This window comes from Lactuca saligna, chromosome 9 (genome assembly GCF_052625555.1).
Source record: "Lactuca saligna cultivar CGN05327 chromosome 9, ASM5262555v1, whole genome shotgun sequence".
Taxonomy (NCBI): Eukaryota; Viridiplantae; Streptophyta; class Magnoliopsida; order Asterales; family Asteraceae; genus Lactuca; species Lactuca saligna.
Genome location: NC_136425.1, coordinates 21,506,249 through 21,526,395, shown reverse-complemented (window position 1 = coordinate 21,526,395; position 20,147 = coordinate 21,506,249). Strand labels below are relative to the sequence as shown.

At 35.7% G+C, this 20,147-nt stretch overlaps 1 protein-coding gene, 1 long non-coding RNA gene and 2 pseudogenes across 2 annotated transcripts; 2 read left to right on the top strand and 2 right to left on the bottom strand.

Moving 5' to 3' along the window:
* The first annotated feature begins 452 nt into the window (after window positions 1-452).
* Window positions 453-570, top strand: LOC145018965 (5S ribosomal RNA; annotated as a pseudogene).
* Window positions 571-758: 188 nt separating this feature from the next.
* On the top strand, window positions 759-877 carry LOC145018939 (5S ribosomal RNA; annotated as a pseudogene).
* Window positions 878-9,215: 8,338 nt separating this feature from the next.
* LOC145017848 (11 kDa late embryogenesis abundant protein-like) lies at window positions 9,216-9,831 on the bottom strand. Its single transcript, XM_078975804.1, has 2 exons — window positions 9,686-9,831; window positions 9,216-9,588 (listed from the first exon to the last, which is right to left on the bottom strand). The coding sequence occupies exons 1-2, from the start codon at window positions 9,791-9,793 to the stop codon at window positions 9,403-9,405; spliced, it is 294 nt and encodes a 97-aa protein (XP_078831930.1). The 5' UTR covers window positions 9,794-9,831; the 3' UTR covers window positions 9,216-9,402.
* Window positions 9,832-17,420: 7,589 nt separating this feature from the next.
* On the bottom strand, window positions 17,421-19,777 carry LOC145018088 (uncharacterized). The gene is made up of 4 exons (XR_013666823.1): window positions 19,580-19,777; window positions 18,853-19,041; window positions 17,864-18,783; window positions 17,421-17,789 (listed from the first exon to the last, which is right to left on the bottom strand). It is a non-coding gene; the product is annotated as an uncharacterized LOC145018088 (long non-coding RNA).
* Between the last annotated feature and the right edge of the window lie 370 nt (window positions 19,778-20,147).

The window sequence follows — 20,147 nt, the reverse complement described above, 5'->3', positions numbered from 1 at the left end:
GAACCATGCGAGGAATCAAGAATGAGGACTTCTTACCCGAGGATCGGATTATGCAGTAGTCATAGTTTCGTATGATGTAGCCTAGTAGAGGCATAGTCTAGGGTGAACTTGAACACCTATGTAATCGTTTCAAGAAATGATATAAAACCTTCGTTTTGTTATCTGATGTGTTGAATGATTGTATGAATTGCTGCATGGTGACTTGGGAAACTGCGAGACAATACTTGGGATGAGTATGAGTAGGTGTGAATGGTAGTAGAGGCCTATACTACCGGAAGCACAGGACTCACACTTGGATCGGGGAAAGTCACAAGGTCCCTCTGGCACGTATCACAATATTGTCCGCTTTGGGCCACTCAGCACGAGGACTTCCCAGGGGGTCACCCATCCCGGTACTACTCCCGCCCGAGCACAAGCATTCCTTATAAGGGGTGTGGATACCTTCCCTATCACAACGCGTTTTAAATCCGTGAGGGCAGCAGATCCCATAAGAACTCTGCAGTTAAGCGTGCTCGGGCGGGAGTAGTACCGGGATGGGTGACCCCCTGGGAAGTCCTCGTGCCGAGTGGCCCAAAGCGGACAATATTGTGATACGTGCCAGAGGGGGATGTTACAATTGGTATCAGAGCCAGGGCACGGGTCGATGTGTTCGACGGGGACGTTGAACCCTATAATGGGGGGTGAAAGTGGGTTAGATCTGATCCTACATCGGCTGGGAAGGAGAACTAAGCATTCCTTATAAGGGGTGTCGATACCTTCCCTATCACAACGCGGCCGTGAGGGCAGCAGATCCCATAAGAACTCTGCAGTTAAGCATGCTCGGGCGGGAGTAGTACCGGGATGGGTGACCCCCTGGGAAGTCCTCGTGCCGAGTGGCCCAAAGCGGACAATATTGTGATACGTGCCAGAGGGGGATGTTACACACCAATACTCCTTTTCAGGTCTAAATACATCTTAGTGGCCTCGGGGTGGATCGAGAACTTCGATCTATGTGCCTCCTCCATCAAGATGGTACGCATTCCACCCACAAACAGTACCCAAACCCGACCCTGGAAGGTCATAAGTCCTTGACTATCGGTAACAAACTCCGATACATGCCTGATCACTCGCTCTCTCTTACGGTTCTCCGGTCTCATGGCCTCCGCCTAGGCCCCTCGAATGGTGTCCCATACCGGAGTCATCACTGTCAATCTCATGCAAACATCTCGTATTGGGGCGCCCTCCGCCCTTCGGCTCAGGGCACCGGCTACAACATTAGCCTTGCCCGGGTGGTACAGGATCTCACTGTCGTAATCATTCACCATATCCAGCTATCTCCTCTAGCGCATGTTCAGATTGGGCTGATCCATCAAATACTTCAAGCTCTTGTGGTCCGTGTATATCATACACCGAACCCCATACAAATAGTGCCACCAGATCTTGAGGGCGAACACTACTGCCCCCAATTCCAGATTGTGAGTGGGATACCTCGACTCATGAGGCTTTAGCTGTCTCAATGCATATGCTATCACATGCCCCCTCTGCATAAGCACCGCTCCCAACCCTAATATCGATGCATCACATTACACCACGAAATCCTCCATCCCCTCCGGAAGGGCCAACACCGGGGCTTCGCATAATCTCTGGCGAAGTATCTCGAACGAGGTCTGCTGCTCCGGACCCCAAGAAAAAGTAACACCCTTCCAGGTTAACTTGGTGAGTGGCACAACGATCTTGGTGAAATCCCTGATAAATCTCTAATAATAGCCTGCTAACCCTAAGAAACTCCTGATCTCAGTAGGTGACCTCGGCGCCTCCCAACTCATCACAGCCTCAATCTTGGCCGGATCGACCAATATCCCCTGCTGGTTAACGAGATGCCCTAGGAACTGGACCTCCCATAACCAAAAATCACACTTGGAGAATTTGGCGTAAAGCCTCTCCGATCTTAGAACACCGAGGATTTCCCTCAAATGCTCCTCATGCTGCTCTCTGGATTTTGAATATACCAAGATATCATCGATGAAAACAATCACCGATCGATCCAACATCGGCCTGCTCACCCGGTTCATGAGATCCATGAATGCTGTTGGTGCATTGGTGAGCAAGAATGGCATCACCACAAACTCGTAATGCCCGTAACAAGTTCTGAACGCTGTCTTCTGGATGTCCTCATCCCGAACCCTCATCTAGTGATATCCCGACCGCAAGTCTATCTTGGAGAACCAAGATGCCCCCTGCAACTGATCGAACAGATCGTCGATCCTCGGTAACAGATAACGGTTCTTGACCGTCAACTTGTTCAACTCCCGATAATCGATGCACATCCGGTGTGAACTATCCTTCTTCTTGACAAAAAGGATCGACGCTCCCCAAGGTGTGCTACTCAGTCTGATAAAACCCTTTCCCAATAGCTCCTGAAGCTGCGAGGATAACTCCTGCATTTCGGACGGCACAAGGCGATATGGTGCCTTGGCAATAGGTGCCGCCCCTGGCACCAAATCGATACGAAACTCCACCTGCCTCTTGGGAGGCACACCAGACAACTCCCCGGGGAACACATCAGGGAACTCCCGCATAATTGCGACCTCATCAATCGATCTTGGCCTCCCAGTGGCCACTCGCGTGTCCATCACATAGGCCACAAATCCCCTACAGCCCTGCTGTAAACTCTGTCTCTCCCTAGCAGCTGAACAAAATGATGACTCAGGATGGGTACCCTCACCGTACACTGTAAGTACTCCCCCACTAGGGTCTCGAATCATCACCAGCTGATGCTTGCAGTCTATGGTAGCTCCAAATTGGCTCAACCAATCCATGCCCATTATGACACATATGTACCCCATCGCAATCAGGACTAGGTCAATCGGAAACCCCACACCAAAGATCTCAACTCTACATCCTCGAATCACCTCTGTGGCATACACTGCTCGTTTGTTAGCTATAGAAACTCGCAGAGGTCGACTCAGGGCCTCTCGACAAATACTGATATGACGACTAAAGGCTAACGACACAAAAGATCGACTCACTCCCGAGTCAAATAACACTAGGGTAGGCACTAAATTCACAAAAAAAGTACCTATGCATAACATAATATAAGCACAATATCTCAGACTCAAATAAATAAAGAGAAGAATACATACCGGCCAGAACGTCGGGTGCTGCACGCACCTCCTTCGCTGTCAACTGAAAGGCCCTCCCACGATCCTTTGGCGCCTTAGCCTTCACTGGCCGAACCCCGGTAGCCCTAGTCGCAGGCACAGGTCCCTGATGTAGCTGAGGGCACTCGACCTTCCGATGGCTGGTCTGGTTGCAACGGAAGCAAACCGAAAATCCCTTGGGGCAATCCCTCGCGATATGCCCCTCCTTCCCGCACTTGTATCATACTCCTGCCCGGCACGTCCCCTCGTGACTCTTTCTGAACTTCCCACAAGTGCGCACCTTCGCTCCCCCAGATCTCGAATCAGCGGGCTTAGCCCGCTTGGCTGCCGGCTGAGACTGAGCTGGCCGCCGATCCATCCTCTGTGACTCGGCCTCCTCCCTGGCCTGAGTCTCCAACTCGATCTCCCTCTTCCGGGAATTTTCCTGGAGCTCAGCAAATGTTCGGTAAGTCGAGTTCGCCACGAATTCTCGAATATCTCTCCTCAGAACATTCAGGTATCGGCTCATGCGAGCCTGCTCAGTAGACACCTGCTCAGTGCAAAACATCACCCTCTCGTGAAACTTCCTGGTAATGACTGTAACAGAATCAATACCCTGCTTGAGGGTCAAGAACTCCTGAATCAACCGTTCCCTCTCCACCGGGGGAACATACTCATCTCTGAACATGGCGGTGAACCTCTCCCAGGTCACCTTAGAAATCTTTTCCAGAGTGAAGCTCGCCGTCACGAACTTCCAACAATCCTTCGCTCCCAAGCGGAGCTGGTTCAGAGCGAACCGCACCCTCAAGTGTTCTGGACAAGAACACGTTTAGAAACATCCCTTGATGTCAGAGATCCATCTCATTGCAGCAATCGGTCGTGCATCCCATCGAACTCTGGTGGCTTCGTGTTGCTGAACTCCCGAAACAACAACGAGTCACCTCCCTGAGGTCTGGCAGCAGCAACAGCAGCAGTAGCTGAAGCAGCTGCAGCCTCAGTCACTGCTGCATACCGCTCGTCAAAGGTCTCAATCAGTGTGGTCTTGATGTCCCCAAACATCTCTGGAATCTCAGCCCGGATGGCAGCAGCCACCACCTCAAGAATCAATCGACGGATCTCCTCGTCACTGACCCCACTGCTCTCAGGTGTGTGTCGTGTCCCAACCATGATGCCTTTGAAATACAACATAAAAATATCAGAGACTCGATCGAGCATACTCGCACTTGATAACGCAACCCTACTCGTCCTCCAGTACCCAAAGGATTCTTAATTGGGCTGCTTACTGATCCGGTGTCTTCAGTAGTACAGGCCCTATACTACTGACCACATCGCATCATCCTTCAACCCAAGTCCTCCTCCTTGGATCTCGGATCGCAAGTACTCTACTCTCGCTATGCATTGGCTACCCTCCAATAGACCTCTCATGAGCTCCTAACTGCTACTTACTCGCTCTCAAGGCGTCTCATAGCAGTAGAAATCTCCTAGGTTAAGGCATCACAAATCAGGCCACTCTAGTCCTAATATGAATACCTAGCCTACTCTAGCATGCATAACATAACATAGCATATCTCATAACACATAATGTAAGGGTATTTTGGGGATTCACCGTTCGGGCGCCGGCTGACCGTACACACTGCTCTGCTCTGTTTGTTTCAAAACTCCTTGCTCTTTTAGCAAATTTATTTTTTTTATTGTTGAAAATTTCTCAAATCCTTGGTTTGAGTTCAGATACGCCCAAAGGTGCATTCAAGTCCCTCAAACCAAGGCTCTAATACCAACTTGTAACAACGTAATTTTCAAAACAAATTTTTTCATTTTTCAACAACCAAATTTATATAAAAATATTCTCAAAAGTATTCAACCATAGTTATCAAAACATAACATATCCCAAGATCCCAAAATCAAATCCCTCCTCTAGTGTGTACAGGTCATGCTGGCGCCTTTCCACGGTCCTCGCTAGTACCTAAAACACATAACACAGCAACTGTAAGCATAAATGCTTAGTGAGTTCCCCAAAATACTGCATACCACACATACGCCACTCGAGGATATAGCATGACCCTCCGGTCGATGTATCTCCGCGGGACCTTCCAGTCTCGTAGCTCGTTGGACCCTCTGGTCCGGTCATAGCTCGTTGGACCCTTCAGCCCGGTCTGTATCGTTGGGCCCTCCGACCCAGTCTATAAAATCATACAACATACATATATCACATAGCGCATAATCTCATACATAACACATAAGACCCTCTGGTCAACACATAATACCACTCTAGGTAACGTATAGTGAGAAGACTCACCTCGTGTAGCTCGGTAACTCGTAAATCTCAGAAATCTCGGACTTCGTGGGATAAAATCTAGCCTCCGCCTAATCATATGAAATAACACTCAACATCAACACATTTCCCTAGGCTAGACCATTCCCTCTAATCACTCTCAGGAAGGTAAAAGACCATTTTACCCCTTACTTGGCTCAATTACACTAAAGTTGACCAAACCCTAAAAGTCAACAAAAGTCAACCCTCCGGGTTACGCTGCGCTTACCAAACGTATACGCTGGGCGTACCCGGAGCCTTCACAGAATCGGGGTATGCAACCTCTTACGCCGCGTGTACTGGGATTACGCCAAGCGTAATGCCCAGTTTCCTTATCCATCTCATTCAGGTCTTAATCAGTTAAGACTTGCATCCAAACTTCAGATCTGACTCCTCTAATGTGACTTAATCCGTAAAGTTGAAACCTTTAAGCCTTTGGATGGCTGTAAAGGTCACTTTGTGCTCAAAACACCTTTTCTCTTTCCATAATGAGACTATAACTCATGCATGACACAAGATCCACGTCCAAGACTGGATTTTTATGAATCCTCAACACAATATTCACTAGAAAATGTCAGATCTAAGCTCATGGAGACTATTTGCACACAAAGTCTCCAACTTTGAACCAAAAACACTAAAAATGGTCCAAAAAGCAAAACTTATGAAGAACAAGGAAAGCTTTGAGCTTTTTACCTCAGAAAGGATCTCCAACTACTGTAGAACTCGGATCTACACTTGTTCTTCAACTTCTAGCTCCAACAATGGCTCCTTCTTCTCCTTCTTTACCTTGAAAAGATAACTTCAAACTCAAAACACACACACACAAGCTAAAGCACGAATCTCAGTTCTCTAAGGACTCACTCAAGGGGATATGGTGGCTAGGGCAAAGGACTACATGTTTCTTTTATAGTGCAAAAGCCAGAAATTAGGGTTTGCATTTGGGCTCGCTACGCCCAACGTAACCCCTAGGTACCCCCACCGTACCCGGGCGAGTCCGCGTTCAATTTAAGCGCGTGAGTACGCGCGATGTATACCTTAGTACGCCCAGCGTACTCACCAATCCACCATACAACTTCAAGTGACTAAATTGTCAACTCTCTCAAAATAGAAGGGCCATAAAGCTTACCTGGATTTTCGGGCTGTTACACGAGCACGATATTATATAGCCGTTTGAATTTATAATGTACGGTTTATAAAATGTTGTTCGAAATTTATAATAATACTAACAATAATAGTATTAATATTAAAATATAATAAAAATTTAAAAATCGGTTTTATATAGCCGTTCGAATTTATAATGTCGTCCGAATGTTAAAATTTTGTACGAAATTTATAACAACAATAATAATAACAATAATAATAATAATAAAATAATAATAATATAAATTAAAAAAGAATTAAAAAAACAAAAAAAAAAAACAAAATAGGAAAAAAAACAACAAAAGAAAAAAAAGAAAAAAAAATGATATCAAATAAAATGTCAAAATTTTGATTTGATTGACTCTAAGGGGGTTAAACGTGGTTTATAACATAACCCTTAATTTTTTCTACATGTCATTTTACGAATTTTTGTATTTAATTAATTCCACATAATATTTTAATTTCATAATTACAATAAATATAGTAATAAATAAATGTCTGTTTTATTAATGACCTTACATTTTAATTTCAAAATTCTCAAAATTAAAGTTGATTAGTTTATTTTATTTATTTATATTAGTATTTGTTTAAATTTAAAAGATAAAAACATTTTTAGTATAATAATTCAATATTTTTCTTATTTTCTTATAAATTGAAAGTTTTCAAATAATTTTTTTTAATTAACTCATGTAATACATGAGTCTTACAACTAGTATTTTTATTAAAACGTAAGTGTTTGATTATATCCACTTGTGCACCTCAAAAAATATTATTAATTATTAAATTATTAAAGATGTATAATTAACATTAGATGTTTTTGGATATTATTACCCCAAAAAATACATATTATTATAGAGAAATTAAATTGCTTCCTAATTTTATGCCTATAAATATTTCTATCTAATAAAATTAAGACAAGTATCATTTCATATTTTTTTAACTAACTCATTAAGACTATATTAGGAATATATCAAATAAAATTATATTGAATTAAATTGAATGATTTGTCATAATTTTAATGGGTAGAAATAATTATAAGCATAAAAGAATGTACTTTAATTTCTCATTATTATATAAAGAACTAGGTTATAACCCGTGGGAACCACAATTATAAAATAAATTAAATATTAATTGTAATAAATTAGGCAACAGATATTACAAATTAATTTTTTGCTGACATGTTTCATCTGTGTAAAAGGGAGGAGTGAATTGGTGGAAATTTAATTAATGAGAAAAAACCAAAGACTGACAAGTGACAAATAATTAATTTCAAGTACTAATTGATTGACACGTGGCAAATTTGCTACTCTTTTATTAGGTAGAAAGATTACACATTACTTTTGGTTTTATTTTTTGGTTTTATGTTTATTATAGATCGTAATGAATAAAATATCATTCAAACAATTCTTATATAAAGATTTTATTTATCATAGTGTGCGTAATGTTTTTTTTATGAATTATTAGCATCTTACATCAAATATTATATATTTATTCAACAAAATATACATTCAAAATCGGTTTTAGGCTATCAGAGTTGGGTTAAATTCAAATCGCTTTTATTAAATTAATATGGATTTATAGTGTAATTAAGCGTTTATGGATTCTGACAATCCGAACACGGATTTTGACAATCCGAACATTTATGGATTCAGATAATTCGGGCTTTTTGATACTTTGTGGAAAGTTATGTATTAGCTCCCTATACTAATAAAATAGTAGTTCTTTTGCCATGTGTCACTATATTACCTTTTAATTAATATATTCTTGTCATTTTTCTATTTTAAATTTATTATACCACCTCATTAATGTGATGTTATTTTGTATTTATCTCTATTTTAAATTTTAAATTTTATATTATTGTTTTCATTAATTCACACATAAAAAAAATCTAATATATATTAAAAATTATTTTTATATATTTATTTGAATCAACGATTATAATTTTATATAACTAATAAAAATAAATAAAAATATCTTTTAATTAGTAATTTATTTAAAATAATTTATTAATAATTTTGATTTTTTTATTGTTTAATTATTTTTATAACCATTTATTTTCCCTATTAATAATTTTGATTTTTTTATTGTTTAATTATGGTTCACATGTATCACTTTATATAAAACAATCCAATAAAAACCTATTAGATTTCAGTCGTAATTTATCATAAAAAATATTCTTATTTTTATTTGTTTTCTTGATATTGAGTTTTAAAAACCATTAGATTTCAGCGTAATTTATCATAAAAAAAGTATTTCTTATTTTTATTTTGATTCTTGATTTTGAGTTTTAAAAACATACCGCAGGTACCGTCATAAAGAAAGGTGGTATTCTAAGCTTTACCCTCTAAAATACTCACTCCAACTGAGTAAACAAATTAATCTAATTTATAGAAATACAAAAAAAAATAATAATAATAAATAAAAAGTAAAAAAAATAAAAAAAATAAATGGTGATCTTGGAATGATAGGACATAAAGTTGTTTGGGCATAGACACTTGGACAGCGATCGACATGAACTTCATCTCATTTAATGCCAATTTTTCATGGTCCAGTTTCACTAGTTCCATAATTAAAAACTCACCATATTCGATATATATAGCGGATGTATATTATATATATTGCAAGATAACCGACTCACTACGTACTAATTAAAAAACGAGGTATTATTAACGACGGGTACTTCCCGAGTACATCATATGCAAACTGTACAACGTTCACAAACCACAAAAAGAAACACAAAACAAAGCACGACTGATAAAAACGCCAAACAGAAACATATTATTAAGCATGCATCCATTCCATACTACAACCTCCTATATGCATGCAAACCCATCAAAGGTAGGTGCCGCCGGTGCCTGTGTGGTGGCCGGTAACACCGGTGGTTCCCCCGGCCTGTCTCTGTGCAGCGTTGTGCTCACGAGCCGCCTCCTTCTCATACTCAGCTTCGTGCTTCCTCTCCTCCTTCTTCTCCCTAGCCATCTCCTTCTGCATCGGGTCATGAGCAGTCATCTTCTCCCCCTATTATTCCCGAAAAAACAAAAACAAACTATGAGATGCTAAATGGTAATCATCAGAAATCATACGCGAAATTAACAGAAGAACCAATAATGGAAACCTTCTCTTGAAGGGTGGCTTTGGTCTTTTCCATTCCAGCTTTGGCGGAGGCGGCCATGTTCGACGCCGACTCCTTGACGGATGCTCCTGTATTCTTGCCTGTCTGCATTTTGTTTCACTTGAGAAAGTTTTTATGATCTTCTTTTAGTTGGATGGTAGATTGAACTGAAGAAGATTGGAATATGCCTTAAATAGATTTGCACAAATTGCGTCGGTTGATGACACGTAGAGATACAGTGCTATGTGGGTTTGGGATTTTGTGCCACTGCGTATAGTTCTGACACGTATCATAATAGGAACAGATGGTTGCTATCTAAAGTGATAAATCACCGAGTAATTATTAAACAATCCTTCTTAATAACTAAATAAAAATAAAAGTTTTTTTTTTTTTTTACTTTTTATTTTTGACACTTGTTAATTTTTTATGAATTTTAATACTTGTTATTTTGTGGTAATTTTGAAATAAATATTATCTATTTGTTAAGTTTTAGTTTGTTTTAATTTTTAATTAAAATCGTATATTTATATATGTAAAGTATTAAATACCATATATATGATATTAAATTGTAATAAATACGTTTTTTTTCTTTCTTATTTTAAAGTTGTACATTAAAAATATTTCATTTTTATACGTTAAGTATAATTATTTTTTAAATCAACCCGTATAATATACGAGTCTCACACATAGTATATGAATGATCATCTTGAAAAAGAAACCATGACAGCATAATATTCATTTTTTATAAAATAGATTTGTAAGATATATTTTTTTGTTGGCAAGAGAGTTCTAAAATGATTTTTATAAAACACAAATTAAAAAAAAAAATATGGTTTTCAAAAAAAAAAAATTAGCCAAAACTTTTTAGGTCATTAAAGTTGGTTCATGTGGTTTCAAAAAAATTTATGGTTGTTCTTTTTTGCTAACTCCATCATATTGAAGACGTTAACTCTCCTCACATCATGTGGCGGATGTGTGTGGTGCCTGGGGGGGTCCCAAGCCACTGCTCCGCTTCGGTCCGTTAGGGTAAAATATATATATTCTATTAGGTGCACCGGCTTCAAATTCGTTCGGGTGATACTATACTTTTGAGAATTCGAGGCCCAAAAAATAAAACTATAAAAAATGCTAGTCCAACAAATAACGAAAATTAGCCCAATACCTCAATTTAGAATTAGCCCAAATGCATTTTGAGTTTGTAGCCCAGCTGCCCAAGTTGCTTATTTAATTTTTTAACCAATAGAATTAGCCCAATACCCAATCTCTATTAGGTGTCCATCGGCTTTTGAAGAAAAGAAATTGGAGTGCTGGCCTTGTGAGCGAGATTACAGGAAAAAAAAAATTGGCACTGTGAACTGTGAAGTGAAGACTGTCGACGAAGAAAAAAAATCGGACATTGGGACTTGCTTCTTTCAATCGATTTCAACCATTCAAGTGTTCAACCATTCGATTTTGTTTGGCTTGGCTTGGAACTCCTTTCAATCCTACAAATACAATGAAACAAGTAAGTATTAATAATTTTAGGTTTATGAAATTAGTCAAATTAGTTGCTTTTTTTTTTTAAATTTCTTATTGTTTAGGTGAAATTAGTAGTTGTTAACCTTGAAATTACTTGTTTACTTGAAATTAGTAGTTGTTATTTGTTAACCTTTAAATTACTTGAAATTACATGGAATCTTGGATGGCTTATTTGTTTGATATTGAATTGTTAGGATAAAATTGGGTCTTTTTTTGGAAGAACAAGCATTAATAAATCAAGTGTTAGAGAATCTTTCAAAAGACCATGCTCCAATGATTTAAGTTTTGAAGCATCCTCTAAAAGACCATGCCCTTCTAATCAATCATTCCCTTCGTTTCTAATGTAAATTCACAACCTACAACTACTCCAATTACAAATGTTGAATTGAAAGATCTTCCAAAAGACCCGGGTGTAAGACCAAAGATTACAACTTACCATCCAAATCAAAGAGATGAAATAAGGAGGGCATATTTGCTTCAAGGACCTTGTCAACCAAGGGGTCATATATTCCCTTCAAAGAAAATAGGTTCAAAAGAAAGACGTTTTGTTGTTAAGTGGTTTGATGACTTTGATTGGTTAGAATATAGCATAAAAGAGAACAAAGCATTTTGTTTATTTTGCTATGTATGTGGAGACATGGTGGGAAAACAACATGGGAGAGATGCATTTGTTTCACAAGGTTTTGATAGTTGGAATAAAAGACAATCATTGAGAGATCATATGGGTGGTATTGATAGTTTTCATCACAAAGCAAAAGAAAATTGTGAATTTTATTGAAAGAAAAACAATCTATTAGTGCAGTCTTCAACAAGCAAACCAAGATTGAGGAGAGTAATTATAAACTTCATTTTGGTGCTTCAATTTGGTGTTATAAATTTTTATTGAAAAATGGTTTACCATTTCGGGGTCATGATAAGTCGAGTGACTCTCTTAATAGAGGGCTTTTCTTGGAGTTATTATCTTTCTTGAGAGACCATAATGAAGGCATTCGCAATGTTACCTTAGAAAATGCTCTTCAAAATAATCAAGTGACGTGCCCGAGGACTCAAAAGCAAATTGTTGAATGCTTTTCAACAGAGATAGTTTTAGATATTTGCAAAGAAATTGGTAAAGATAGGGATGTCAACGGGGGCAAACGGGGCGGGGAGTGCATCTCCCGCCTCTACCCCCGAAATTTCCCCGTCCCCCCGCCCCCACCCCCGCCCTCGGAATGTTCAATGTTCCTACCCCCGCCCCCGAATCCCCTTTATTATCCCCGCCCCCGCCCCCGTTCCCCCGCCCCAATTGATTTTGGGCTACTTTTTTTGGGCTAAAAGAAGTTGTTATTTAGACTAAAATAAGCTATTTTTTAGGTAACAAATAATTATTTATAACAAAATTTTATATGTTAAAAATAAAAAAATTATGGGATTTTAAAAAATTATACTAACAGCTTAAAAACATGTTTTTTGATGAATTTTGGAAGCTCAAAATCATGTTATAGTTTATTATATTTATATAATTAATATATGTAAATATATGTGTAATTTATTAACGAGGTCCCCATGGGGATTTCGGGACGGGATTGCCTACCCCCGCCCCCGCCCCCGAAATTAAAACGGGGGTTAACCTTGCCCCCGCCCCCGTCCCCGCCCCCCGATTTTTTTTAAAAAAAAGTCCCCAAACGGGACGGGGCCCCCACGGGAACGGGGTCTCACGGGACTTTTTGACATCCCTATGACGAGAAATCCCTCAGCCTTACAGCTCTGATACCATGATAAAATACGACAACCAAATCATTCCCAACATCTTCATTTCTTATATCGTTTGATGACAAAGAAACAGAAGGTTTTTCATGTACTTACAACCGAAAACCTCACTACAACAACCTATTCTACTCTCAACGATGAACACTCAATCTATTCTACTCTCAATGATGAACACTCAATCTATTATACTGATCATCTTACACTATTTGTATATTACAATCATATTACAATGAACAAAGATCAAGAACACGGTATGAACTAACGAGAGAGACAAGTTATCATAAAACCCTAATACTCTGATCTAAAGACTGGAAAAATGACTGAATTAATCGATCCAGAAGCATCTCTTCACTTTTATACTCTGGTTCAACCCGGATACAAGAAAGATCCGACAATAAAAGATCCGTGTGCATAACCTACACAAAAGTTTTTCACAACACCCTGCAAATTCCAACTTGTAACACAATAAACCCTCATTTATAAATATTTGATTGATATATTATTATTAATATTTCAACAGAGATAGCCATGAAGGCATCTTCATGGGTTACATGCAGTACCAATTATCATTAATCATTGGTTCACACATTTCTTCCTAGTTTTTTTTATTGAATATCATTTTACACACCGACTAAATACCAACTATCCAACCTAGTAATTGTTTAAGATTACACATAATATTACATAATATACTATTAAATCATTTTACGTTATTCTGATTCTGTACTTTGTAAAAAAGCATATTCTTGAAATTCTTTTTTGATTTTCAAGAAACCCTCAACAAATTTCCAATGTTTTTTTTCCCACCTTTTTAACAGTTTTATCGTTAATCTTTCGGTAATTTATATATACATATATTTTCTGAAGAAAAAAAAACCCTTATAATTAGCGGGAAATAAAGTTTGTACCAACGTTTTCGTTTGATGATTAAACTGCTCTTGTTTAGACCAACTTGACATGTTAGATTGTTTTATAATCAAACATAAACACATCTCTTAACTCCGATCTATATTTGAAAATCTAATGTCAAACTTATGTGAATTGATCCATTATATTCTAACTAGATTTATCTGAGATTTAATTTTTACATTAATAATCATATCGACAATCTATCATGGTTTTTGTTTAGAGTATGTAAAATAATTTACAAAATATGAATTACATTAGGAATTTGAAGTTTTAAATGGGGTATGACATATCATTAGTTCCTTTTATTTAACACAAATCCTCCCTAATAAATAAAGATCTTTTTACCACATGTCACATTCTCATTTATGTTGTCACACGTAATTTTGTGATTATTTTAAATTAATTTTTATTCCACATATATATATTTATGGTTTTTTCATTTTATTAAACTTCAAATAGTATTTAAATTTAAATGAAATAATAAATTCATATCAATTTCATGAACTTTCCTATTAATTTCAAAATTACTAAATTAAACATTAGTTAATTTTCTTTATTTATTTATCTAAGTTATTTGTTTAAATTTAAAAAAAAATATATTTAATTTTTATAATTCAATATTTTCTCACTTTTCTTATAAATTCAAACTTTTCAAATGTTTAGAATTTTGTATTTAGTTTTTCTTTTACATAAACTCATGTAATACATGGATCTCACACCTAGTATATTATATATATATATATATATATATATATATATATATATATATATATATATATATAACCTCAAACTTATTTGGGGTGGGCCAAGGTCCACCATTGCATCCATTCGGCTACGCCTCTGTCAACAATAACGTATTCCATGAATTCTATAGGCATTATTTATTTTCAAATTACCTAATAATTGAACGTATTCGGTGAGATATGATCATTTTTTTAATAAGGTTGGTCTAAGGGGTCGAATAAAGTAAAAAAATTGTGGTATTTGGTGGTAGTGAAATTGTTTGGGTGGAAACAGTGGCGAGTCTAGAACATAAAATCATATGGTTTACTATTTAAATAAAGTCGATATTATTATTATTATTATTATTATTATTATTATTATTATTATATATATATATATATATATATATATATATATATATATATATAAGTTACAAGTTTTGATCGGATCAAATTGTTTAATCAAAGAAATTAAATTATTTTTAAAGACATTCTTATTTTAATTTCTGATATAAACAACAATCAAATAATCAATTCACATTGAACTTTTAAAACAAAAAAAGGTAGTGTGAACTCATGGAACAATAAAAAAAATGAAAAATAAATTCACTAATTATTAGCAAACATTCGATAGTTTTGCCTTTGGCTTTGATGTTTATCCAATAAATATTAACAACCAATAATTAGAAAAAGAAAAGAAATGAAACCCCACATTGAATGCAATTAAACCTACAACTAAATTATGAATATTCAATTCACGAATTACAATAATGATCTTTGTCGACTTTTTGATGCTTATGGAATATTGGAATCGGAAATAAAACTTCCACATAGTTTAATTAGTTTTAACAAAGTAGAATATATTTATCGGCGGTTGCAAATTGAATCGACGATTATGAAAAATTGAAGATCAAAGGTTAACGTGCTGTGAAACGATTGATTTGTTATTCAATTTTTTTATTTTTTATTGTAAATTGTATTTGACTATGCAAATTGGATAATACATTAAAAGATATTGGGCTATTAAAATTTATGGACTTCAAAATCTAATTTATATTTTTTTTATTGCCAAAGATATTAAGGTGATTCATTTGTATTTTTTTAGATAGGTCACAATTTTTAGTTTTATATAACTTATTATACAAAAAAAAAAGGTGGATCAAGTGACCCACCATACTTAAACATAAACTAGCCACTGGGTGGGAGTGGGGTTGAAAATATATGACATCAATGTTGTGATCGGTAAATCGACGAATCCAAAGGAAAAACATTTGTTATCGGTGTTCTTCAACTACTTGCACACAATTTGTTTCGGCGGGATATTAGGGTGAAATTGGTGAGAAGGTTGTTTGGATTCATTTTCGTAGTAGAAATTGTAGTGTTTTAGTAGTAGAAAATTGTAGTAAAAAGTATATTGGTTGTATGAAATGAAAATAAATTGTATTCTATTAATAATGGTTAAAAAACACTAATTTAAAAATATAACTACTTGTGACCGTTGTAATGAAAGAAGCAGAGAAACATGCAAGAAGGGCTTTTCACACAAGGGTAGACACCGCACAATCAAAGTTCCACCTAAGCACCTCCCGGGGTGCTTACTCTTATTAGTCTAAGAACACAAATGAATAAAAATGTCAAAGAATATCTACCAATAACTAGGCATGGAAACTTCACCTGGCCTGATGAGGAACCCAATTGACCCGCCCCAATAGGGAACGGGTATTCCCCACAAAAACGGGTATCGGATATAGGGGCGGGGATCCTCGTTATGCTAAAATCGGAGATACCAATCCCCAACCCACCCCGCTTTGATGATGTTATATATATATATATATATATATATATATATATATATATATATATATATATATATTAGGTGTGAGACTCATGTATTACATGGGTTTAATTAAAAAAAATATGAAATTTTAACAATTTGAAAAGTTTGAATTTATAAGAAAAAATGAAATAAAAAATTGAATTGTTAAAATTAATGAAACTCTAATGTATTTGATACATTAGATATATAAACTCTTTCTAATAAATATTTTACATATATATTACCTTACACATTAAACATGAAATTTTAATTTAATAAAATGAAAAATACAATAAAATGACAAGTGAGAAATAGAAAATTTTAAAAATCTAGAAAATATCATGTATCCAAATGAATGAGAAGAAGACAAGTGGTAAAAAAAACTTTCATTTATTAATAAGGATATATATATATATATATATATATATATATATATATATATATATATATATATATATATATATATATAATTTATTAAATTTGAATTAAGCCCAGTAAGCATTAATTGATCTATATTAGACCACTAGAGACAGAGTGCATGTAGCAAATTATATTTCCAATTCCAAAAGTTCCTCAATTGTCACTTCGTTCAACAGTCGATGTACCAAATCGTCACATTTTTTTTAAATGTTTGTTAAACTTTATGACCGATGTAAACACAATCTGATTATGACCACTAATTTTGATCATGTATTAAACTAGACTTTTTTTTTTTTTTTTTCATAAGTTGATTTCATTATGTTGAGAGATCGAGGATGTCACGGATAGGTCGGTAATGGTCCGGAACAAAAAACCCAAAATCTAAAGGAGAGTGCATTTGGTTCCACGCATCCATCAGGGATGATGATGAGGACGAAATTAAACACTCGGGATGGGGATATGGAAGGTCAACCATGCCTCCATTTTCATCTGTATCAGTAATCAATTGTTAAAGGCTTAAAGTTGTGATTAAACACTTGTTCTAAATCATGCAAGGTTTTAAAAGGCTGGTCTATGTATAGGCAAATATTATGTCAGAAGCAAGTACACTAAAGAAAGGAGTACACTAAAGAAGTACCTTTCAGTGCTGAAGACCAAAGGGTACGATCAATCAGGAAACTTACCACTCCCTTTAGCCTAAGAGTATATATGTGAAACAGAAATAACATGCAAACTAATCCAACCCTCAAGAAAATACAATCTTGACATAGTGAGTAGAAACAAATATGTTTAACTTTGCTAAATTTTAAAACCAAAAATTTCCTTCATATATGGTTTAACACTATAATCACCATCAATTTGCTTTAAAGGCTTCATAATTTTGAACCTTTTCGTTCATGGTGAGCATTAAAGCCCCGTCATTTCCACTTTCTGGTGTCAACTGAAAACCCTCATTTTCAGCAAATTTAATTATCTGAAATGCAATTTAAAACACGAAATTAAATTAAAACGCTTCTCAAATCTTAGTGTAATAATATTAATACTTACAGCTTTTCTGATAGCAGGCTCTCCATGGGTTTCTCCGCCTTTTCCCGTAACAATCTTTAAGGTTTTCAAATCCTTTTAGCGTCTTTTTTTTTAGAGTGAGGCCAGGAATGTATTTTCAGTTTCGGTGCCATGATGACCCAATTCTAAAAGTGGGGGGATTGTATCCAAAGATTCTGTTGAAACTTTTGTAGCCAAACTCATAAATGTTGATGAAGATGTATGACAAATTAATTATATTTGTTATTATTTTTTTCATAAGTTTTTACTTTAACTTTTGTTTGAATAGGTGAAAAAATACTATGGTAAACTAGGCCATCTGAAGAGGTTGGTGGAAATAGAGGCGGACAGATTGTTTACTGAGCTATGTGAAAAGGATTCCTGCGAAATACTAAGGCATATGAATGTAATTGTTTTTTAAAAAAATCTAATATATTTTTTCTTAAATTGTATTTAATTTTTTCCATTTGTTTTTGTCATATATATATATATATATATATATATATATATATATATATATATATATATATATATATATATATATATATATATATATATAACTTACTTCCTAGTTTTCCTAAAAAAATTAGAATCATTTGGAGTAGGTATAGGCTGTTCTCAACGGTTTGTTAGTCCAAGTTAAGCATTAAATCTCGTCTTGATGGTAGCATTATGAGAAAAACAAATAGAAAACATTAAATACAATTTTAGAAAAAAATATATTAGATTTTTCAAAAACAATTACATACATATGCCTTAGTATTTCGCAGAAATCCTTTTCACATAGCTTAGTAAACAATCTGTCCACCTCTATTTCCGCCAACCTCTTCGAAATCCTTTTCACATAGCTCAGTAAACAATCTGTCCACCTCTATTTCCGCCAACCTCTTCAGATGGCCTAATTTACCACGGTATTTTTTCACCTATTCAAACAAAAGTTAAAGTAAAAAACTTAAGAAAAAATAATAACAAATATAATTAATTTGTCATACATGTTCATCAGCCTTTATAAGTTTGGCCACAAGAGTTTCAACAGAATCTATGGATACATTCCCCCCACTTTTAGAATTGGTGATAAAATGTCTAACATGAGTTTCAAATCCTTTTGGCATCTTTTCTTTGAGAATGAGGCCAGGAATGTATTTCGGTTTCGATGCCATGATGACCCAAACTTCTTCGTCCTGCATTTTGCACTTAAATTAGTCACAACACAAAACACACACACACACACACACACAGAGATAGAGACAGAGACAGGGTAGATGCAAACTTTGAAAACCACAAAACAAGTAGATGTAACATAACCAATAGCATCAGGAATTTTCGGTCAAAATGAAGTCAACGGAAAGTCAAGAATCAACTAATAAATAATGGTAAATCCAACAGATAAACACTCGTAGATCCATGACACTGTATGTTAAATATGGATGCATGAGCCAAAAGTTCCTTTTGTTAAAATTGATTGCCAGATGAACTGTATGTTAAATTAATGAAATAGCTTGTAGTGATATGCGTAACTGGATATGGCAATAACATCTCTTCTAAACTATCAAACATAAATCAAACTTTGAAAACAAAAAAACAAGTAGATGCAACATAATTAACAGCTGTGCTAATTAACATAGTTTTGTGTGTTTGAGCGAGAGAGATGAAAGGGGGAATGAAGCTAACCACACACTGCTGAATGTCAAAGGAAAATCGAAAAGACCACGTTCGAACCTTAAACTATGCTGAAATCAAATGGAGGGAATCGTCACGACATTGCGGAGTGACGGAGGCGACGACAATGGCGGACGGCGACACGGAACTGACGGACGACGAGGGTGACAGCAGGAGGTTGAGGGAGGAAGTCGTGGTTGAAGCTTTGAGCGAAAGCCGATGATATAAAACCCTAGCCAAAAGAGGCGTGAAAATGAAAAGGGCACCGATGATATATATATATATATATATATATATATATATATATATATATATATATATATATATATATATATATATATATATATATATATATATATATATATATATATATATCATTATTATATATAAAAACGTTGTTTTTCTCCTTCCTTTAAAATCAAATCTACAGGTTTTATTTCACGCCACGTAATCGTACATTCGTAAAGACGTAACGTACCACAACAATTGTGTTTTTAACCTCGCCATCCCCTTTAAGAACAACTCTGAATTCCTCCCCAAGAACACCGATGACATTATTCACACTAAAAACCCTAATTTTTCCAACATACAATTCCACAGTTCATCTCTTTCGCTTGATGATTGATGA

Bases quoted from the DNA above. Each gene is read 5' to 3' on its own strand.
- LOC145017848 (XM_078975804.1), bottom strand. From the start codon at position 9,793: ATGCAGACAGGCAAGAATACAGGAGCATCCGTCAAGGAGTCGGCGTCG. The intron at 9,589-9,685 runs GTTTCCATTATT...CGGGAATAATAG, and splicing joins AAGCCACCCTTCAAGAGAAG to GGGGAGAAGATGACTGCTCA.